The sequence below is a fragment of the Melanaphis sacchari genome, unplaced genomic scaffold, assembly GCF_002803265.2.
Source record: "Melanaphis sacchari strain LSU unplaced genomic scaffold, SCAv2.0 Contig73_pilon_pilon, whole genome shotgun sequence".
Classification (NCBI taxonomy): domain Eukaryota; kingdom Metazoa; phylum Arthropoda; class Insecta; order Hemiptera; family Aphididae; genus Melanaphis; species Melanaphis sacchari.
Window position 1 is genome coordinate 1362477 of NW_020271525.1, and position 23467 is coordinate 1385943.

At 26.2% G+C, this 23467-nt stretch overlaps 4 protein-coding genes across 6 annotated transcripts; 3 read left to right on the plus strand and 1 right to left on the minus strand.

The window, feature by feature from the left end:
* Nucleotides 1-432: 432 nt before the first annotated feature.
* LOC112600979 (origin recognition complex subunit 1) lies at nt 433-9500 on the plus strand. Of its 3 annotated transcripts, none has more exons than XM_025348351.1 (18): nt 433-787; nt 2552-2716; nt 3824-3898; nt 3958-4023; nt 4522-4647; nt 5381-5449; nt 5527-5610; nt 5781-5828; nt 5908-5985; nt 6394-6528; nt 6990-7183; nt 7265-7367; nt 7452-7622; nt 7685-7834; nt 7909-8024; nt 8084-8245; nt 8988-9112; nt 9193-9500. In XM_025348351.1, the coding sequence occupies exons 2-18, from the start codon at nt 2552-2554 to the stop codon at nt 9354-9356; spliced, it is 2031 nt and encodes a 676-aa protein (XP_025204136.1). In that variant the 5' UTR covers nt 433-787; the 3' UTR covers nt 9357-9500. The 3 variants fall into 3 exon arrangements, with proteins under 3 accessions (XP_025204136.1, XP_025204135.1, XP_025204138.1); XM_025348350.1 differs by lacking the exon at nt 433-787 and adding an exon at nt 2178-2380; XM_025348353.1 differs by lacking the exons at nt 433-787; nt 4522-4647 and adding an exon at nt 2178-2380.
* A 1459-nt stretch (nt 9501-10959) lies between these two features.
* On the minus strand, nt 10960-12094 carry LOC112600913 (KRR1 small subunit processome component homolog). Its single transcript, XM_025348263.1, has 2 exons — nt 11464-12094; nt 10960-11392 (listed from the first exon to the last, which is right to left on the minus strand). Exons 1-2 carry the CDS (start codon nt 11965-11967, stop codon nt 11021-11023), a joined length of 876 nt encoding a protein of 291 aa, XP_025204048.1. The 5' UTR covers nt 11968-12094; the 3' UTR covers nt 10960-11020.
* A 156-nt stretch (nt 12095-12250) lies between these two features.
* LOC112600980 (40S ribosomal protein S29) lies at nt 12251-13056 on the plus strand. The gene is made up of 3 exons (XM_025348354.1): nt 12251-12422; nt 12755-12854; nt 12921-13056. Exons 1-3 carry the CDS (start codon nt 12361-12363, stop codon nt 12927-12929), a joined length of 171 nt encoding a protein of 56 aa, XP_025204139.1. The 5' UTR covers nt 12251-12360; the 3' UTR covers nt 12930-13056.
* Nucleotides 13057-18976: 5920 nt separating this feature from the next.
* On the plus strand, nt 18977-23088 carry LOC112600917 (ATPase family AAA domain-containing protein 1). Its single transcript, XM_025348268.1, has 8 exons — nt 18977-19015; nt 19133-19309; nt 19369-19413; nt 19474-19651; nt 19713-19913; nt 20634-20830; nt 22028-22215; nt 22292-23088. The coding sequence occupies exons 1-8, from the start codon at nt 18992-18994 to the stop codon at nt 22422-22424; spliced, it is 1143 nt and encodes a 380-aa protein (XP_025204053.1). The 5' UTR covers nt 18977-18991; the 3' UTR covers nt 22425-23088.
* The last annotated feature ends 379 nt before the right edge of the window (nt 23089-23467 follow it).

A 23467-nucleotide genomic window follows, 5' to 3' on the forward strand; every position in this document is an offset into this window, starting at 1 on the left:
GGCACTGTAGTTACTAGTTATTATTGACTTATGAAGATTGATTTTATTCTGGTCCTTGCATCTTATAACAAATAGTACCTATACACGCTATTATTATATATGATCACAATACCTGAATAAAGAGATTGGAATTACGTTAGTAGAATATCTGAATATTATAAGTATAAAGTAGGGCTAGGATTTTTATGGTAAAGTATGTATTTTTCTTCAAATTTTGATTATTGCTTTTGTTAGTTACCTATGTCCACAAATCATCTCATAATGATATAAAGAATGGTGTTTTTATACTGCATATTCTTGAATATGTAATGATGTGCTCTAAGCAATCATAGTTAAATATTTATATAATAAAATTATGACCTTTAACTATAAGTATTTTATCAATATGACAAATATCAAATATTTAATAACCTTTAGCTATAAGTCATCTATTAAGATAATAATGTAAAACAATAAAATGACCTATAGTCAGACAAAACACACACACAAGACACACGATATAAGAGGGCCGGTCACCAACGGTCAAGGCGGAGTGCTCTTCCGGTCTTTTTGTATAAATGATCATAAGCGAGTGTAAAAGACTACGCAGATCAGATATACAAAAATACGTGTTAGTGTTAAAATACATTTTATATTTATGTTAAAGTTAAATTTATTAAATAGTGTTAAAGAAAAACTATAATAAAGATAATAAGTATATTTAAGTGAAAAAAGTCTTACATTTATTCAACGTGCACTGGTCACCTTATTCCACATTCAGAAAGAAGCCATTGCCAAGAGAAGAAAGGTAATGTAATGATTTATGATTGATCTAAAGGTGTATAATCAATAACCTCTGATAAATATTACCCCTTCGTTTACAATCTCCTTTTTAAATCATTACAAATAGGTATGCGAAAAATACATGGTTTATAGTAGGGTATATTTTGTTAGACGTTTTTAATGTGTGACAGATGACAGTATGCATTGCATTGACACTGTTCAAAAATATCTATAAGAACATATTAAGGTGTAATATACGATCGTCATCATATTATAATTGTTTTGTGTAAGTGTAAGTGTAATACATTTGAACAGTGTGAATAGTTAATAATATTATTTTATTAACTTTAAAATTAAAACGTAATTTTTTTTTTTTAGTGTATGTTTCATATTTTTTGGCGTTTATAATATTAATTTGCATATTACTTTTGTAAATTTTTAATTAACCAAATGCATATTTTATAATTTTTTATTGCATATAAATCTTAGCCTTAATCATAATATGATTAATATTATATTAAATGATTTTATAAAATCAATTTGATTTCAACGTTTTTTATTAATTTTCAGAAAGTATAGATAGGGCTCACACCTTATTTTGTTCTTAAAACCACCCCATTTCAACGAAAAACTCGATTTAGGTTACTACACATCAATTACCTAACATGAATAGGTACATAATTATAATTTTAATAAGTTTAAAATGCAATAAAAAATCTATAATCAACGTACTATTAAAAATATTAGAGTTATAAATATATTTTCAAAATTGGGAAGGGGTCCGAACTTCTAAGTTTGGTCTGGTGGCGAAACGATCGGCAGCGAAATGTCCGGATTCGACTCTGGCATATTGTGTACTATATCTATTTGTTTATTTCATAAACACCTATTGATCTTTCAATTTCTTAAAAAATATTAATTTTATGCACAGCGTTTCGTTGAAAAAATTAATGTCTATAGTTTATAGCTTTAAGTCTCACCGTTCCGTGTAAAACAACTCGTTAGTAAGTTTTCAAAATTTAGAAATTTTTCATTTTCATTTGCGTTTTGTTGATCACCCAAAGGTGTTACGATTACGAACATTCATGTCTGCGGGCGTTCTAAAGTGGAATCAGTTTTTTAAATGTTGATTTTGATTTCTTAATAATTTTTTAAATATTAAAATAAATAATTGTTGTAAAATACATTAACTCAATTTTAATTTTTAGAAAATTTGGTGTTTGGAAATTGGTGCAGTTGGTTGATAAAGGTTTTTATTTTTGGGGCTGGTACAGTGTTTTCTTCCATGATTTCAGGAATAGTGCCCTATATCTTATCACACTGTTAAAGATACTCGACTGCAGCCGTTGTCATATGCGTTGATAATATTTCCCGCGCATTCTATACTTCTTTGTTGTTATGTTTGATTTTAGGTCATTGTTATTGTTATTCACTTAAAAATTTTATATTACTTTTTATCTTTTTAGGTTCGTACTGCTCGTAGGTCTGTTCATTTTTTTTTTTACTGATAGATGTGAATTGTGTAGACGTGTTATAATCTGAGCCCTGAGGTATTATTGTAGTAGTGTAATAAGCAAAATATTAGACCATTTAATAAATATTAATTATTATTTAGAAGGTAAATATCAACTATTATATTATATTAGATAAATTGATGTTGATTTTTTTTTCATTATTATTCCTAGTAAAAAAATTCCTTTGTATTTTAACAAAATAAAATTCTTAATTATTTTGTTAAATTCAATTAAATATTAACTATTATTAAAACAAATATTTTTTTGATTTTTAGATGGTTAACTCACCATCAGAAAAAAATACAACTCCATATACTCGACTGAGGTTGAAAAATGAACCATCTTCTTTTAGAAGGTCATTAAGATACAAAAGTGCTGATGAAATATCAAATGAATGTGTCTCACATAATCATTCTTCTAAAAAAAAAACTCCACAATCAGTAAATATAAAAATTATATAATATATATTTGATGAGGTATTAAAGTACCTAATACAGTAAATAGTGCGAGTTTAGTAAATACTAGTCTATTAAAGGGATGGAGTGGCTGATTAGAGTAAGACAGTAGTACTGATACTGAATGTAATTACTTCAAAATCATAATTCTGTAAAGGAATTAAATGTAATAGATATCTTTTGCTTTTAGAAAGGAAGGCACAAATGTCCCTTTTGCTCTATTATTTGTACTTGCACATTAGACTAAGACAGCGGTTGCCAAACTTTTAAATCTCATGGACTACTAAATTGTTTAAATCTTAATTCTACAGATCACTTATACTTAATACTAAAAAGTTTATATATTAATAGTATTATTAATATTATAAATTACAAGTGCTTATCAAAAGATTTTAATCCAATTTTTTTTTTTTTTATAACTATATTAAAAAATAAAAAATATATTTATAATATAATAGTATAAATTTTTTTTATTTAAAATAATTTTTTTTTTTTTTTGAGTTGTTTTAATTATTACAAAACATCAATTTATGATGATTTCATTGCTATATTGTTTGCCATTTACCAAACTGAACTTACCCATAGCAATAAAATACAATACTTTTGTATACAATGGTTATACTACATATACCTGCTGGAAGGTTAATAAAATAAAATTGCAAATAATCTTCACATTTTTTGTGAGCCAAAATTTTCTTGTGAATCATCGATTGATAAACTACTGATCAAGGGAACACATTTGACCATTTGGCCATTTGATCTTTTTAAATTTGTTATATAAGGTCTAATATTAAAATTAAGACTTTATTTTTGTATCATGATGTTAGTTTAAAATAATAATTATTTAATTGATAGACCTAGCATAAAATTTTAATAATATAATAATAAATTGCTGGAACAAATTTTATTCATGTTTAAAATTACATTATCTAAAGATTGAATATAAATGTTATGTTGAATTTTAGACTAAAAAATAAAAAAATAACTGATTAAACTCCAAGCCTTTTTGATAAATTTTTCAATTTGTAAATCATACCTCAATCTAATAGCTTAGTTAAATTTATTCCATTAATATTTTATTTTTTTTTATAGGGTGACTTAAAATTGAAAATAAAGCGTATAGATAAATCTAATCACGTATCAATACCTTCTCCTGGCATATTAAAAGTATGTTGTTTTTGTAATTGTTTAAAATATAGTATTGAACTTGATTTCTTATTTTTTAGATGAAAAATGAAAATATTCAAGATAATGAGCTAAACAAGTTTTCATGTCTTCCAACTACGCCCAAAGTATGTCATATTTTAAAAAGTTATACCTATAACCCACAATTATTACTAAGTATTTGGCAAATATCAAGATATATATATTTGGTTGTAATAGAGAAGATAACCCCTAACTCTTATTACTGTAAAATATTATATTCTCTCTGCCATAACATAACAAATTTACATTCAGTAAAACATTTTATTTTATTAACTTTAATATTAGTATAAATTGACCTTTTATAAAATTTACTGTAATATTAAAATCATAAATATTTTAACTTTAAAATTTAATGATAGGCCAATCTTCACTAATAATAAAATTGGTTATATCATTAATTATAGAATAGACTATGATTATATTGAACACAAATGTTTTATGTTTTAAGTTTGTTAGATAAATATAACATAATATGTGAGTATGCATCCCTTTCTCCATTTTCTTAAAACTAATTTAAATGGTGTATATTTAATAAAAGTTAAAATATAATCTATTCAATTTTACAATTATTTTGGATATTATAGAAGAATTCAAGAAAATCACTGTGCCAGAGGGAAGATGAAATAAATAATTTTTTAAATTCAGTTAATAAAGCTCTGTTTGAAAGTGACATTACTGATACTGAAGATGAATTACTAAACATGCCAAAAGTAATAGTTCTTTAAATAATACTAGACTTGGAACATAAATTAAGTATGACATGACACTTTGTTATGATATTTAGATACCCAGAGTTTTTAATAACTATACTATTTGCCACAATAGAATGCATATGCCTCTTGCATCTAAATGATATACAACGCTTTCAATTCTCTTGTTGTGTAACTAATGTTTTGTTGAGAAGATGAATTTTTTTATGCATTCTTTCAAATATGCAATTTATGTTCTAATTTTGGTATTCAATAAGTCAAAAATGATAAATTATTAATACTAGAATTGAATTTTATGAAAACCATTTTTTGTTTTTATTAACTTATTGTAATTGTATAGACACGGTCACGAATAGTTTCTTCATCATCTAGAAAATCAAATGGCATTACTAATACACCATTTGTATACTAAATAATATGAAAAACAAAAAAAACAAAAATTGTATCTAATTTAAAATAATGTACTAACTAGTAACTATATTAATGGTAAGATAAATACACATATGATTCAAAAAGACAAATTGATATAAACTGATTGTATTTGATTTATTCCTTATCGACTGATTTTGTTTTTTTCACAAAACATAACTATGTTTGGAATGATAATTTAAAAACATGCTAACTCCTATAAATTCCTATCCCTATTAATAAATCAATTATGGTGAATAATTTGGATTCCAAGCCTAAAATTAAACAAAAGAAGTTTTTGTATTAATTTACTGTAATTTTATAGAGACGTTCACGGAGAATTTCTTCATTATCTCCTAGTAAATCAAATGACATGATTAATACATCAATCTCTGTATGTAAAAAAAATAATATATATATATATATATATGTGTGTATAAAACATATAATTATAATATTAAACATTTGTAGAAACGGCTGAGAAAACCTGTGGATCGATTTGGTGATGTGGTAGATTTAAATGAAGTTGTAACACCAGATTCTCCTCCAGAAAGAGTAATTAATAAGAAATGATATAAATAATTTCATATTAAAACTTAACTATTATTACTGCTTTTAATTTTGGCTTAAAATATTTTATTTTATTGTTAAATACAACTAAACTAAGTATACTTCAGTATGTTTAAAGATAATTATTTTTTTGACTTGTGATTGTAATATTATAGAAATGCATGAGACAACCTGTTGATGAAAAAATTAATACTCCTAAACACGTAAATATTAATATAACTTTTCAACTTATATATTATGAAAAACAATATTTTGTTAATACATATATTTTTCTGGTCATAGAATAAAAAAGGTAGAAAAATATCAATAACTGATGAAGATGAAAGTGCAGATATTGAAACTTGGAGAACTCCAAAGAATGTAAGAATATTTAAATGAAATATATATATTATGTTAATATTCTATTAAGTGTGTTTTATATAGCTTATAAATTGAATATAAAAATCATGGATTGGTATTACTTAAATTCATTAAACCAAATTAGAATAATCATCCAATATCAGTATTTAATGATTTAAATTTATAATCTCATAAATTATTAATATATTGACTATCATTACTTGCTCAATTATACATTTTTCAATAATGTTATGAACATCTGAATTAGTCAACAAATGTAATCATCCACCTTTAATTGTCATTTTTTAAGAAACATGACATAAGTAATTTATCCTATTTTTGTAATATATATTTAATAAACAATAATTAAGAATTAAATAAAATCAATTATAATTAATATTAATTAAGTTATTTTTCTAAAAATTTCAGAAACATTTAAGACAATCTGTCACTCCTTGTTCTGGCTCAAAAATACGCCGAAGTATGTTACAAGGTATACCAGAAAATAAAGAAATTGAGATTTCGACACCAAAAACACCAAAAACACCTAGAAAAACTCCAAAAGTAAACAATATTTTGATACTTGTTTGCTATTTACCTTAGAAAAATATTGTGATATATTATTTTCAGACCAATAACCTATTGATGCTGATACTAAAAAAATATATTTAAATTTAAATCTATACCTCTATGTATGAATCTATACTTCATCATGTATGATAACTATAAAGTATAAATTTTATGGTCAAATTCTATAGCTGATAACTTAGCATTAGAAAATATTTTTTATTTCTCCACACTTATATTTTCTAAGTGGACAGAGTTTAATAAAACTTTTTACTTCAATTGTAATGTTATCTAAATTCAATAGATTTAATGTTGAAAATCAAAATATAAGTGGTATACTAAATTACTGAATGTTGTATGGATACTAAATTAGTACCAAATATTTTTATAATAATTTATTGATATTTCTTTTGAAAAAAACTTTCTTGATAAAAAGTTTTAATATTATGTTTTATTAGATACACGTCAAAAACTTAACAGCTTCGGTGAGTAAAAGATTGGATAGTGGAACAAGAATTCCGTGTAGTCCTTTAGAAAAAGCAAGAGCAAATTTACATTTACATGCTGCTCCTAAACATTTACCATGTCGTGAACTTGAATATAAATCTATACATTCTTTTTTAGTTAGAAAAATTAATGATGAGTTAACAGGGTAAATTGATGAAATAAATATTACATTGTTTACTATATATTTTTTAGTTATTAATCATTTGTTTACATTACATTTATACAGAAGTATGTATATTAGCGGTGTTCCTGGTACTGGAAAAACAGCAACAGTCAAAAGAGTAATAGATTCACTAAATGCTGATTTATTGATGAAACACAGTTTTAAAGTAATTTTAAATTTAATAAACAGATTTTAATGATAATTTTTGCTATGTGATTTGTAATCAATTATAAATTAATGTTTTATTTAGTTTGTTGAAATAAATGGTTTAAGGCTTGCTAATCCACACCAAGCATTTTCAGTCATATGGAAAGAGTTAACCGGAGAAACAGTGTCATCTTCTCGAGCTCAAACACTTCTTAATGACTATTTTTCTAACAAAAAAGTTAAAGAGTTGTCTACAATTTTATTAGTTGATGAAGTAATTTATTATATTTAAGTACTCAATAAATTATTTTTAGTTATTGAACTTTAATTTGTTAGGTGGACCATATTTGTAATCGTAAACAAGACGTTGTGTATAATATACTCGATTGGCCTAGTCAAACTGGTTCAAAAGTAGTTGTAATAACAATTGCTAATACAATGGATTTGCCTGAACGAGTATTACGAGGATGTGTGACTAGTAGAATGGTAAAAAATACATTATTTAGTAAATTGTTACATAATTGATTATTATTAAAGATTTTATTTTATTTTGTTCTTAGGGATTGACCAGATTAGTATTTAAACCATACACATTCCAGCAGTTACAAGAAATAATTATGAATAGGTTGTTAGGAAATTCTACTTTTGATCCAGATGCTGTGCAATTGGTAGCAAGGTAATAAAGTTTTTAATAATTTGAATATTTAATTAAAAATATGTTGATATCTATATTAGAAAAGTAGCAGCAGTATCAGGTGATGCAAGACGAGCTCTGGACATATGTCGTCGAGCTATTGATTTAATTAAGTCTGAAGATGAGTCACAATTAATAACCATTAACCATGTAACTCAGGTGTTAAGTTCAATACTTTCTGGTGTTCGTGTAACTGCTATCAGGTATAATAGTTTTACATTTTTTGTAATATTATTGTTATTAAATTTAATACTTCTATAATTCATATTAAGGAATGGTAATAGCTATTACTTAACTTTATTAAATTTAACCAATATGATACTATAATACTATAGTTCTGAAACTTACATACATAGTACATACTTGTTATCACTCATTTTGTTAGTATTAATTTCATGACTTAAATAAAATATTTTACAGTCATTTTTCAAAATGAACACTACTTGGGCAATTTTATAGTGATGTTAGAATGATATTAAATCCATAAATATTCACTTTATTAATGATGGTTAGAGTTATTTTATTTAACAGAAAAAATTTAATTATCTTTATACATTTTTGTATTTGAGTTTTGGTGTATTCAATAGTTTTTTAGAAAAAGTAGAGTATCATCTATTAACAACCTTGTTATTTTAATCCAAGCTAATATAGATATTTTAGATATACATTTCTTATTTTATGTTTTCACCAACCAGTAGTAGATAATTGAAGAAGTTCACTTAATTTAAGAATTTAACCTTAAAAAACAATGGTTCAATAATAGGATTGAATAGTTTATTTGAATTGAACAATAGAAATGATCTAAAATTGTAATTCTGTAATTGATGAATAGAGTATTAAAAAATTAAACTTTAAGACAATGTGTATTAACTTTCAATAGATTTAATATATTAAATACTTATAATATTAGTGTTATTATAAAAATATTATGTTATTTTTTTTCAGATACTGTTGTCTCTTTGAACAATTTTTTCTTAGAGCACTTAGAGATGAAACATCTAGTACAGGTATTGAACATAGTACTATTGACTCTGTTTATACACAAATGAAAAATATTTGCTTGCTTGAAGGTATTTTTTTATTGTAATACTTTAAATAAAGTAAATGTCTAAAATATAATTACTTTTTTTTTTATCAAAATATATATCAGGTGAAGAGTTACCAAATGAGCAGCAAGTAATTATGATGGCGTATCGATTAAGAGATAGCGGTCTTATTTTTTTGGAAAAAAAGAGATGGGACATATTCCGTAAAGTCTCACTCAATGTCAGCCCGGAGGATATTAGTTATGCTTTAGATAAATATAACAATTAAGTTAATTTTGTAATAATATAATTGTATTTCACTATTTATTTTTCCTTATTGTGACTTATATACTTGGTATATCCGTTTTGAATTTTTATTTTATTCATATGAATATATTGTTCACTTTTTTTTTTTTTGAAATTATCAAAATGAGTCTTTTTTAATGTTTTAATAATCCGTTAGTATTTTATTTAACACTAAATTTTTAATTTGAATTTTATTATAAAGAACTATATTTAAGTCTCATTTTATTATTTACCAATTTTTGTAATTTTCAAGATTTAAAAAAAATAGCCAACTCTTTTTTAAATAATAGCAATTATAATGAAAAAATTGTTTTCACCCCCACAAATCTATTCAAGTTAACTTTCATTATATTATTTTATTATTTATTTATTATGCTTATTTGTACAGATTTTATATCAGTCATTTCTCAAAAAAAAATACATTGTTTTTTTAAAAATTGATATTATTTTTTAATTTTTTAAAGAACTGGACTGATATCTTAGTTCAGAATGAAACAGTAATAAAAAAAAAATCAAGTTTTAGTTTCTGAATTCTTCACTTGCTTATTTTAAATAAATTTAAATTCTTATAAAATAATTAAATACCTATAGTTACTATTAAACTCATCTATCATTAAATGTTAATGTTAAGCTATTTTTGGACAAATGTTAAAAAATAAAATAGAAAATATATATTAATATGTATCTATCAACTCATATAATACTACTTAAAACATTTTATTAATTTAAAAACAATTATAGGTAATTGTTTTTGTATTTCACCAATTATTACCATACGTCTTATAATTAAGCCTGCGTTTAAAGAATAATCAATTAAAAATTAGTTAATATTTAAGCATAAAACTTAAATTAAGGTTATGTAATAAAGCTTATCAAGAAAAATCCAAGAAATTATTCAAAAAACCATTATTTGTATTCTAAAAAAAACTATTAAAATACAAAATTAGTGGCATTGCTGTGTCTACCTTAATATAGATTAGGTTAAAAAATATATTAAACTCCTATTCCCTACTCTCCAAAAACTAAATATTTCAACCTTACTTGGGATCATAGATAAACATTGAGTTATCACATTATAACTAAAAGATTTTAGCATGCTCAAACTCTTATTATACAATAATAAATATACTTTCATTGAAACTAAACTATTCATGAAAAAAACACTATTGAAACCAATTTGGACTTACGGGCTTCAACTTTGGCACAATGCAAAAAAAAACTAATATCAAAAAAAATTTAATTGTTTCAAAACTTAGATCTCAAATTATATAATACATACTGATTTAAAACTTAAATCTATAAATGATAAAGCAAAGATATTTTGTAAATGATTCCATAACAAATTAAATTAATCATCCAAATCCACTAAATACAAATTTGGCCACTTCCACAATATTTAGCAATCCTTTAGAACGCCTTAAACATAAATGGTGTTGCGATTTACTAAATTCAGTTTAATTATTAACAACAGAAATTACTATCAATAGGTAACTTCTTATTATAAAATTTTCATGACTAGGTAGTAGTAACTTTTATTGCGTCTATTGATACAGATTATGTATAACTTGTAAAATTAAAAAAATGAATTAGTTAAATTAAAAATTATTATATTTTTACTTATATACATTCACAATTTTTTTTCATTTTTTATTCAATGGGTGGAATAAATGCCAAATTACGTTTAGCTTCTCTTTTAATTTTAGCTTCCTTCTGTTTGTCTTCTTTGAGTTTCTTTTTCCTTTTTTGTTTCTCGTCTTCTTTCAGGAAGTACTCCCCTGATTCTAATAATTTATCTATCTTACTCTCAGTTGGAGCAGGTGGGAATGGAGTGTATGGTTTCTTCACTTTCTTTGTAGATTTCTTCTTTGGCACATTCTTGGGTTTGAAATTTGGCAGAAACCTATCCCAGTTTTCATTTTTTAATTTGGGATTTCTTTCCAGTTCACGTTTAATCATTAATGCTTTTATATTGTAAATGGGATGAATATTTTTCATTGTATCTGTCACAATACGGCGTACCTGAAATACCATAGAATAAAATAATTTTACCACCAACAACCTGTCAGTTAATTGAATCAATTTTTACACACCTGTTGTAGCCCTTTAAAGGGTCCTAGAGCAGCTACAGTTTGCCCTTGCACAAGCACGTAACAGTTGGTCAACAATTCAACAGATTTCAGGGTGCATCCTCCTGGACCAATAAGTCTTTGTCTTCGTTTTACAAATTTATCACGATTTCTCACCATTGAGCCGATCTTGATTATGTCAGCAGCCATATCGTCTTCCATAACGCGTACAGCATGTTCATATGGAACACTCCTTGACAACAGTTTGATCAAATCTCGCGCCTTTAATATTGATGCTGGGTCCCAGGTTTTTCGCGTGGTGCGCACACTCATACTGCCTTCTAGCAAGTCCAGATCAGCCTTGATATGAAATTTAGACAATGAGTTTTGGACTAACGGCCAACATTCTTTCAGATACGTTTCTCGGTACTTAGGAAATAATGTAGCGAATGAACTTTCCTCCAGCAGTCCGTGTGGATTGTCTTCTGGCCTGAATTCTGGAATTTCTGTTTTCCAAGCGTTTTCCATTGTAAACGATTCACTAATGTCTTAAAAACTTTTAAAACCTCTAAACTTTTCAAATAACATACTCAATATATGCTAATTATTCTGCAGTATGCACTCGGGTTATCACGTGTTATCTGTATACATATTGCTTGCAATACCGTCGTATCGTTGGGTGATATCACCACATTTCGACGGGAAAATCTTTTTAACATAACCTTTAAAAAACCATTTTGGGAGACACTGCGTTCCATTTCGATTTGTTCGTTCCTATCGTCCATCGTGTATTACACGATATTCGTATAATTATCATTACTCAGTTCACTTTGGCTGCCGACTATTAAGAAATTCACTTTTGCACCACACGTGTTAGTTTTTTGTTCTTTTCAATAATTTTATCGACTTATTATACCAAAAATGGGTTTCGCCAATGTATGGTACTCGCATCCAAGACGCTACGGCCAAGGATCCCGTTACTGGTAAGTCAAACACGTTTCATAATTATTTCGTGTACTCCACAAACGGCATAATTGACATGTCATTTGTTAGTGTGTATATTGTATATGGCGGTGCATATTAGAGGTTGCGACACTGAGGTACGATGGGTGATTAACAATTTGAATCATGTGCAGTGTGTATGAGATCATCGTAAGTTCTGTCTAGACTCAAGAATCGAATCAATGTGTATTTTATTTTTAAAATAGGTTTTTTACCTGTTATATTCTTAATGTTATAATGATAACTACTTGTTCTATATACATTATTAAATAGGATTTTCCTGTATTATTCGTTAATTTACACTATATTTCAGCCGGGCGTGCACAAACAGACACGGTCTCATCAGGAAATATGGCATTAACTTGTGCCGTCAGTGTTTCCGTGAATACGCCAATGACATTGGTTTCAAGAAGGTAAGTTTTTATCGATAGATTAGAATCTGTCATATAGTTCACTCTAACTTGTTTTCTTTGTTTCAGATGGACTAAACATTATTTTTTCTATGATCTTGACTGTATGCTGATCACTTAACATTCACTATTCAACAATACGGTCATGTAATTTTTGTCTATACTATTTAAGTCAATAAATGAACTTGAGTTAAAACACAATAAATGGAGTTATTTTTTCAATACAAATTGGTCTATTTGTCTGGGATATATTTATATATTATATTAGTTTTATTTCTTTCTTTAGTAATAATTATAATTGTTATTGCAAATGTTGATTTGGTAATAACTAGTAAGTATTATAATAAAATGTGTAACGTAAAATTGGTGTTCAAATAATACTTTGTGACCTATCCTTACAACACCGTTATACCAAAGAATAGTTTAGTTATGACACTGATTGAATTCTTGTTTACCTGTTAACTAGATTCTGATCCTTCTGTAAACATAATGATCCTGCACACTAACCTTAGGTTATGTGTTGGTTAACTTGAGTTACAGAAATATCATAAACACATTGTTGCGTTTACCTGAGTAGTCTAAACATTCAGTAATCCTAATTATACCAATACTAGTTAGTTTTAGTCCTAATAAAATACACTTTTTTTTGAAAAACAATCTACTTATCTATTATTAAATATAATTATGTATTAATATAATACTTAGGTATTATAAGGTACTTTTATTTCAGTATGTAATAATTAGTAATATGAACATTTTAGTAACTTATTTATGGTTATTATAATTTTGTTATCCAAGGTTAGATTGGGAGTAAATTTTTTTTTTTTTAACTAAATGTGTCAATATTCTTAACCATTTTATTTTCAGTTGACTGGTTTTACCTGCTAGGTTGAGACTCAAGAGAAAATACATATTATATGAGAGGATTTGAAATAATTTGAATGATGCAGTTTTTCATGGAATCAATTGTATAGTTTGAACGATTGATCAGGGATGATCAATGTGTTAAGGTGATAAAAAAGTTTTATTTATTAGCACACGAGTATTGTTTGGAAAGATTTAAGGTATAATTTTAAATTCTAAACGGAACAATTTATTGGTTTCATAATGATATGTGGTTTTATCTTGGTCATCTCATGTGGCAGTAAATATGTTTCGATTTTCAACCTTGGGGATAGTTTCTGGTTACTAATTAGAACTAGTTATCTATGGACTAGGAATATAGAATAGTAGGTACTTAATTTGGGGAGTCAAAAGTAAAAATTGTCCAGTTCTTTTCTTTAAAACAAAAAAGTAGGAATTTTTTCTCTAAAGGGTGTAGGTTAACTTAAACCAATACCTACCTATTTGACACAATAATTTAAATCTTTACTTTGTTACAATTCGAAAATTAATAAATCTAACCTAACTGTAAATTCTATGGTGTAGAAACTTGAATTTTCACAAAATTATTATTTTCTATTTAGGTAAAATTTTCAAATTTTTTTCGACTCTTTTTGAGTTATTTATAAAAGTGAGACATTTTAGATTTTTTTTTTTTTATAAATATTAATAATAAAATTATCCATAGAGTCAACATTTTTCCCAAATAAATTATTCTTGAACTAGTAAAAATATATTTTAAATACACAGACAGAATTTTTTAAATAGGTAATATGTAATTTCATTGATTATAAATATTAAATACTACGACTAATATTTATAAATTTATAATCAATGGTAAATTTATAAGCGCAACTAGGGGGGGACTGGTGTGGCCTAGCCCTTCTAAATATACTAGTAGTCTCCTCAAAAAAAATAATGCTTTATTTGCGTTACCTACTTTACCTACTTTAGGTATAATATTAAGGTGGAAATGTAGCCTCCCTAAGATATTGTGTTAGTTACGCCCAGTAGTTGAAGGGGGACTAAAGTTACCAAAAGTTGAGGAGCGTTCCGAGTTTTTCCTAAGTCTATGTCTAACGAATTTCTTTTAAGAAGCCTATTAGGTATAAACCTAATGTTAATAGTATGTAAAATCAAATTTTCTCCTAAGAAAAATGATTTTAAACAAAATGCCTGCTAAGTAAAAAAAAAATTACAATCATTGCTTGAAATTAAAAAAAAAATAAATATATTTACATTTTAGTTTTAAACATTTCATTAAAAAAAAATAAATCATGATAAATAGGTGTCACTATTCATATTCTTTCAGTATAATAATTTATTTAAATTTTAATTATTATATCGCATATCATAAGCTATATAAATATTATAAAATCATACAAGAATACATTTATTTAAATTATAAAGGTCCTCATGGCTCAATAAAATATTATAACTTATCAACTTTTAAATTCGATTAATCAATGTGTGTGTTTGCATAAGCCATTTATTAAATTATTAAAAATTAACATACAACTTAAATTTACTATACATTTTTTTTAAGCGTCCCGTCGGACTTAGGAGACTTAAATTAAAGGAGACGCATAATCTTACCGTAAATAAGAAGGAGTACTCCGTCCCCCTCCACTTTAACCACTGGTTACGCCACTGATGGTACCTAAGTAATAAGTATTTGAACTATGAAGTTCAAATTTTCAAAAAATTACAAAATTACAAGTAACAAGTATTTTGTAGGAACAAATTTTAAAGTTAAGGTTTGAAAATTGAATACAATAATCTTCATAAGTAGGTAGTTTATACTGGAACTAATTAATCTAAAATTTATACAAACATTACAAACTCTATTACTTTTTATAGACATTTGAAGAAGTTCAAATTTGTACGAAACTGTATTTTAACGATGAACTATAATTTAATTATTTTGTTATAAATCAAAAACATTGTCAATGAGGATTTAAAACTTTACGTTTATTATGAGTTTTTCTATACACACTGATATTTTCAAAATATGTTGATACATTTTAAGATGATATCTATTTGTACTATGGTCTATGAAACTATTCACTAATATTGCATTTATTGTATAGATAATAAGCATTTAATTATTTTGATTACCTATTACAATAATACTTATTTATATAGGTACTATATATTATATTAATTCAAAAATCAATGTTTAATATTTAAGTACGTAATTTCGTATAAATTTGGACTTACAATGTCTGTAAAAATAATTGACTTAATTTATCATATTAGATTTTTTAGTTCTAGTCGTATAAACTACTTATGAAAAATATTTTATTAAATATTCAAAACTCAGATATATAAAGAAAATTTTTATGAATTTCTAACTATTTAATTGTTTAAAATTGTTTTCAATTTTGAATTGTGCCTATATACTTTTAATATTTTTTTTTATTTTACAGATATAAGAAAAACTTTTGTGGAATCTTGAATTAAATTTTAATAATTTTCAACTAGAAACAAATATTTTTTATTGATATTTGTAAAAAAATAAAAATCGAAAATTTCTCATGTTTATAAAAAGCTCAAAAGAGTCAAAATAGGTATTTGAAAGCAATGCCAAAAATTTAAAATGATAATAGGTACCTATAAATATTTTGTGAAAATTTCAAGTACTTATCTACAGTTATTTGTTTTTGAATTACAACAAAAAATAAAAATTGCTCGGGAAGAAATATTTATTAAACGGGCGAATAAATCTTTACCATTTTATAATACAAAATAATAAATGATTTTCCGATAAAATTTGCCAAAACGAAAAATGAGATAACTACCTAATTAAAAAACGTATAGTATTTTGTTTCATTGTTATATTACGTGTATTATAGCTGCTAGCTAATAGTATTTTGTTAGGTAATTTTTAATTAATGTCAAGGCGATTTTCTTATAAGTAGGTACCTAATAATATATATCATGAAGATAATTTTTAATTTATCAGTTAATTTTCAAATTCTGCAATAGACGGACCAAAGAGTTATTTATTATTAGTTTTTTCGTCTTTTCCAAACGTAGATATATAAACCGTAATAGAAAACATACCAGCGAACACGTCAATTGATCAAAGCTTGGTCGATTGTGTATCCTTAACTGAAATGTGCCCCGGAACATCAAGAGTTACAACCATCGGATAGCCTAGAGGAACAAAAGTTGACGCCGGCGCTTTCCACGCAGTTGATAACGACGGAAGTCATCGACAGTGTGATGATCGATTCCTGTGCGTCAGCCGAAACTCCGATGGTATCTAAATATCATAGCCGACCGAGGTGATTCAAAAACGATGGCACACTCGAGCAAGTGCACTAGACTTTAGACTATAGAGTAGGACAGCAGCTTAAGGATCGGAAGGATACGAGACAGAGCTCAGGGACACGTCACCCAAGTACGTTCTTCGGCTATCTACGGCACGACGGGATTCGAGAGTTACCGATTGCTTTGGTCGCACGTAGCGATGATGGCGACGACGACGCGGTAGTTAGCGGTACCGGGCGACTATTGGCACGGGCAACGAATAAGGTGGTATCTACGTAGCTACACCATTTACCATTGACGACGATTTATTACTGTGACTGCGGACACTTATTAAAAATAAATTATCTTAATCCTGGCTTGATTATTTTTTTCGCACCGAGGCAATCCATAGCCAACCAGATCGCGTCTTTGGTGGTCGCCAATTCCACAGCGTCAAAATCTTCGCCTTGTTCCGTGTTGTTTTGGTCACTGCTCGCTGATCAGAGAGTCTCCATATTGCATCCACACACCTCTTTTATTATGTCGTCCTGCATCCGATGTACATTTTAATTCTTGTTTATTCCAAAGCCATATTTGTTTCATTTATTAATACGTTATTATTATGTTTTTTTTTTTTAATTGTTCGCCTGTAGATTATTAAATTTTGTTATTGATATATATTTTTTCTTTTTCATTTCCAATAAGTTCAAGCATATATTGTTTGAGCCCTTGGATCAAGCTTTTATCTTTCTAAAGGTCGGTTATTTCATTTATACCTTGTTTAGTTTTTTTTCTTCATGTAGTCGAGTTTATAAATTAATTGTTACAAAATTAATGATTTTTAAAATCGTTGAGATATTTTTAAAAACTGCAAAGTGCAAGAGAGATTAAAAATAATTTGCAGTTACGCTATCAAAGAAAACACTAGTGGTTCGAACTTCGAGGTTATTGGGAAAACCGATGTGAAAAATATGCAACCAGATATATCATGGAGTAATAGCAATAAAAGAAGATGCATAGAGGAATGAAATTGGCAAAATGGTTTCAATTAGAGAGCCTAGATAATATTATTTAGGCTCTCTAGTTTCAATGATTAAAAACCTAAAAAATAAAGTTTACCTTTAATATATTTCAACATTTGCATATTGCATTGAAATAAATTATTATTTAATTAGACAAAATCTCTAACAAACGGAAAACCCGTGAAATGATAATATTAACTTCATTCTATTTGATTCATAAGTAGCCAGTATAGTTATAGATATTATGTACTTATATCATATCATTGATTATAATAAATATATAGTGAACGGCCGCCGTTTAAATTTGTGTTTCGTTATAATTTGGACTTTGGCCTACGATATTTTATATTAATTCTAATGAATTGTAGTTTATACACCACGAATAAATTAGTTTTAGTTGGATCAGTATACACAATTTGGATATTTAAGGCACTATTGCCATCACGTTATTTAAATCGAAAACTTCACGTCCATCTTCAATTAATATCTAACACACACTGTACAACACTTACATTGATAAACTTATTATAAAGATTGTTTTATAGACTATGTAGATACCTACCTATATAAAACATATTTAAGTATAAAAAAATGTATTAAGACTTGTAAAAAAAATAAATTATATTCAGAACATGATTCCACTTTCTTTGGGACAACGTATGCAACATTGCAACACATTCTATTGGAGAATTTGTCTTACATAATATATAATAAAACTTTTCAAATAGAAGATTTATAAGTGTTTCAAGTTCAAGCAGTTTAAAGTTTAAATCGTTGTTAGTTGTTCTTGTTATTTTCAAGTATATATTGCATATACAACGATAATTGGAATATACCAATAACTTGGTTAAAAGTAACCTTAAAATAATTTGATAAACCATTTTAGGTTATGAAGCAAGCTGATACGGTCAAAAATTTTAATTTTCGTAGTTCAAGTTTTTATTATTATTTAAAGAAGTCTGATCGTTCAAAAATGCCTTAATGTTCTGTACTAAATTATCTTACGTACTGTTCATTGATATCTTCTAATATTATTGTATTTTATTTTATAATTAAAATAATTATTTAATTCAACAAAAAAAAAATTTAAAAATACTAATCCAAACTACCATTATTCTTTAGAGTTCTAAGTATATTTTCGTGATTACCTACAGTGGTAAAATGGAAATGAACAGAAATGAAGTTATATCATTGGTTATACGTATGACTTTGTTGTCAACGTGTGCCTATTTTGGTACGAAGTGGTTGATCGGACAGATTGATCCAACGAATCAGCAAAAAAAAAGATCTAAGGAGACTGTGAGTAAACCTTGTTTTAATGTTTAATATAGACATGTGATTATTTTTGTGTATTTTAGGCACTTAGCAAACTCAGAAGTCTGGGTCTTCATAAGATGAAAAATGTAAGTTTAAGTCATTGAATAATGTATATAGTTATTCTTTTAAATTATGTTTGATTACAGTTAACTGACCATGAATTGATGATTGCCAGTCACTTGGTTAATCCGTATGATATCACTGTTTCCTGGAATAACATAGCTGGACTTGGTCAAGTAATAGATGAAATCAAAGAAACCGTGATATTTCCAGTTCAAAGAAAAGAATTGCTTAGAAATTCTGTTTTAACTAAACCGCCAAAAGGTATATTTTTTATTGAATATTTATTATTTCAATTTTTAATTTTTATCATACTTATATTTAGGAGTTTTACTTCATGGACCTCCTGGTTGTGGAAAGACAATGATTGCTAAAGCAACCGCCAGAGAAGCGGGAATGAATTTTTTATACTTGGATGTGTCATTACTCACTGATAAATGGTATGGAGAAAGTCAAAAGTTAGCTGGAGCTGTGTTTAGCTTGGCTCAAAAACTTCAGCCTTGCATAATATTTATTGATGAAATTGGTAATTACTTATTCAATTATATTTTAAATAATTTATTATTAGTTTTTGAGAAGCATCTTCAACATTTTTTAAACATTATTACTAAGTGTTTCATTACAATTATAATTAATAAGTAGGGCTCGGAAGTTGTAGGAATTGCATATTGTTTTGTTTTCTCTCAATTTATAGCAGACTAAGTTAGAAATCTGAACTGTACAATGAAAAGTTAAATAATTGAAAACTAAAAATGCTTATTTTGTATATTTTGTAAATTTTAGCTAAAAAAAGTGCATATTTCATTGATTTTATATACAATACACATATTATGTATATTTCATATTTAAAAAAAAAAATTGATTTTTTGCTTTCTTAACTTGTATATTTCAATTAATATTGAATATAAAATTAAAAATTTCAACAAAGGTATTTATCGTAATTTCAAAAATATTTTTTTTGTTAAGTGCTCAGTCAGTTTTAACAGTCAGTTAAATGGATGACGGTGTGTCTATAGCATAAATTTATTGGTGTAACTAATGTTTGGTTAAAACATTTAAATTGTACCCTTAACATTTTTAGCTTTTATTTACTTTGAGTAGTATGTCTTTTTAAGGGCATTCAGATGGCTAATACTATTATGAGATAAATATTCTGTTAGCAGTTGATTTTATTTTATTAATTTTTAAATCTATTTTAAAGGTTGTGTTATTTTTATAGTATATTTCTATTACATATATTTTTCAGATTCTTTTTTGAGATCTAGAACACAGCATGATCATGAAGCAACAGCTATGATGAAAGCTCAGTTTATGATGTTATGGGATGGTTTATCAACTGATCCAGAAAATACTGTGATTGTAATGGGTGCCACGAATAGACCTAAAGACTTAGATCCTGCTATACTGAGAAGGATGCCAGCCACTTTTGAAATATCATTACCGGTAAATATTGTTGCGTGCCAATATCAGATCCAGACTCAGGGTGTTATTTAAATGAAATTTACAACTCTTAAGAACAATAATGTGTTTATTACGTATAAATGAAGTACATGTAACTTATACAAAAAGTGGCTGAGTGTTGTGAAGGTGCTCAGGTCTTCGTGGCTCTGGTACATCTGCTGTTGCTGGTCTCTGGGCTCCCTTATATATGAAAAAGCTTCTTGTTATTGTAGTCCATAGTCTTGATTTCCATATATATCCTTGGAGTTGTTTTGATACTTGTTTTTGGAAAAACAATATCCAGTATGCAATCTGCTCCTAATTGCCAACACGTGCCAATGCAATGTGTTGTTGCATATGAGTAACCTTAATAATGTACTTTACTCGACCTCGGCACGCGTAATGCACTATTGCGATGTTATGATGTTGTTGAGAAGTAGATAATTACATCCGAAAATGCATTATGATCCTTATCTTATTATGAGATTCATAATAATATGTATCTACTATCTTGTGTTATAATCTGTAAGAATATATTTACTCCCCAACACGTGTCATGGTCATGCTAATACTTATATTAGCAATATTATATATTATATTATATATACTTATATTTAACAATACATCTTGTAGCCCATAACAGTATGTATACTTTTTAAAATTTTCAAAGTTAAACAAAAATTATATTTCCTTCACAAATATAATTTAAATATATTAGTATAAGAAAGGAATACAATAATTATTAAAATAAAATTTGGTAATACACATTTCATTTACAGTTAGGTATTTGATTATTTGATTTATTAATCAATTTTTGATTGAACTAGTTAAAAGTTGTATATTTTAATAATTTATTTATATAGAATCTAAGAATATATTGCTATGAATCAATGTATTCATATAATGGAATTCAAATTATTTTTAATTTATAATATATTAAAAATTAGCTTAAAAAAACATTTATTATTAATAATAAATAACTATTACCTTATATTATTTGTATTTGGTTATTATCCTTTGATGAAAGTATAGTTAAAAAAAGTAGTAGTCTGTAAAATGTTTAAAAAAATGTGTACTAATTAGAGAATGGATTATATCCCCCCTGGAAAGAGGAAGTATTAGGTATTTTACCTTATAAATTATTTTATGATAAAAATAAAAAAAAATAATAATTCTATAATAATAATCTATAATTTTTAGGATGAACAACAAAGAAAAGAAATATTGACTTTAGTTTTGAATACTGAACAATGTGCTGATAATGTAGATTTACATCAGTTAGCCATAACAACAAGCGGGTTTTCTGGCTCTGACCTTCAAGAATTGTGTCGAATTGCATCGTTATTCCGAATAAAAGACTTGATCAAGGAAGAAGAACTTCAAAAATGGTAGTTAAAAATGTTTTAGTCAATTTCTGTTTGATTAGTAAGTTTTTAATACATTCTTAAAATGCTTTTTTTTTAGTACTTTAAACTCCAATTCAATCAATGCAGCCAATATTAATATGTTGAGGCCTATCAGCATGGATGATTTGCTTGCATCTGTTACAAAGATGAAAACATCTAAAGTAGTTAGTACCACCCAACCTCGGTTTTAATGAGTATTATGATGTGAAATTTGGTAGTCTGGTTGAATGATCAATTTTAATGTTTTGTCATACGTAAAGTAATAGTATTCGCACAAATACTATTATACTAACGGGCATTTTTATTCTTAGTCCAAGTTCAATGTAAGCATAAAGAGTATTTTTTTCTCTTCTGGAGAATGTACTTAGCTATTGGACAGTTTTGTTATTTATATTAATTACTTATAGATTATTTATATTGCTCATAAATAATTATTAATTAAATTTGTTAATTAATGACATGTTAAAAAATGATGACTTTGTATTTGCTTAGCAACATTTGGAGAAAATTACTATGGATATTTATGTAAATAATTTTATTATTTTCATTTGTATTTTAGTAAATTACTATTAAAATTTCTTCAATTATTTCATTGTTAATTTAATTGTACAGCTTTGATAGTCAAAACTTCTAGATAAATATTTAATATATACATATTGCTATTTACCTAATTAATCTAGATTTGTAAATATTTTGTTTTTGAGCTTATTCAGAGGTCTTATAATAAGACTCAACTGTTATTATTAAGTTACTATTGTTGATTAGAAATTATAACAATTTACTTATTAGGTTTTTCAAAATGTATAACTATTAACATAAACTAGAGAATAAATATCTGATAATTATAATTTATGCTTTATTATTTTTTTGGATTGGCAAAAGGCACACCAAGACTCTAATTATACAAATGCCTAATTGTTTTTATAATAGTCTTTGTTGAAAATAATAGTACATGAATCCATTGTAAATAAATTATAAAGAACAATATTTGTGATTATTTTTAAAATTTTCATTCTCTCTTTACAATGTAAATTAAACGAAAAAATTAAATTAGCATTATAAATTTAAAAGATCAAAAATAGCGTTCTTCACGTAAATCTTTAAATTAGTCTTCATTATATTGTTATGTTTTGCTATTCGTGAAAGGTCATATTTTGCAAGTGTAGAATAGAAAAATGGCTGTGTAATTTAATGGTGCAAAATTTACGGACTATTGGTTATTTATTAGAAATAA

Bases quoted from the DNA above. Each gene is read 5' to 3' on its own strand.
- LOC112600979 (XM_025348351.1), top strand. From the start codon at position 2,552: ATGGTTAACTCACCATCAGAAAAAAATACAACTCCATATACTCGACTG. The intron at 3,899-3,957 runs GTATGTTGTTTT...CTTATTTTTTAG, and splicing joins CTTCTCCTGGCATATTAAAA to ATGAAAAATGAAAATATTCA. The intron at 6,529-6,989 runs GTAAACAATATT...ATGTTTTATTAG, and splicing joins CACCTAGAAAAACTCCAAAA to ATACACGTCAAAAACTTAAC.
- LOC112600913 (XM_025348263.1), bottom strand. From the start codon at position 11,967: ATGGAAAACGCTTGGAAAACAGAAATTCCAGAATTCAGGCCAGAAGAC. The intron at 11,393-11,463 runs GTGTGTAAAAAT...ATGGTATTTCAG, and splicing joins CCTTTAAAGGGCTACAACAG to GTACGCCGTATTGTGACAGA.
- LOC112600917 (XM_025348268.1), top strand. From the start codon at position 18,992: ATGTTCTGTACTAAATTATCTTAC. The intron at 19,310-19,368 runs GTGAGTAAACCT...TGTGTATTTTAG, and splicing joins AAAAAAGATCTAAGGAGACT to GCACTTAGCAAACTCAGAAG. The intron at 20,831-22,027 runs GTAAATATTGTT...TATAATTTTTAG, and splicing joins CTTTTGAAATATCATTACCG to GATGAACAACAAAGAAAAGA.
- LOC112600980 (XM_025348354.1), top strand. From the start codon at position 12,361: ATGGGTTTCGCCAATGTATGGTACTCGCATCCAAGACGCTACGGCCAA. The intron at 12,423-12,754 runs GTAAGTCAAACA...ACTATATTTCAG, and splicing joins GGCCAAGGATCCCGTTACTG to CCGGGCGTGCACAAACAGAC.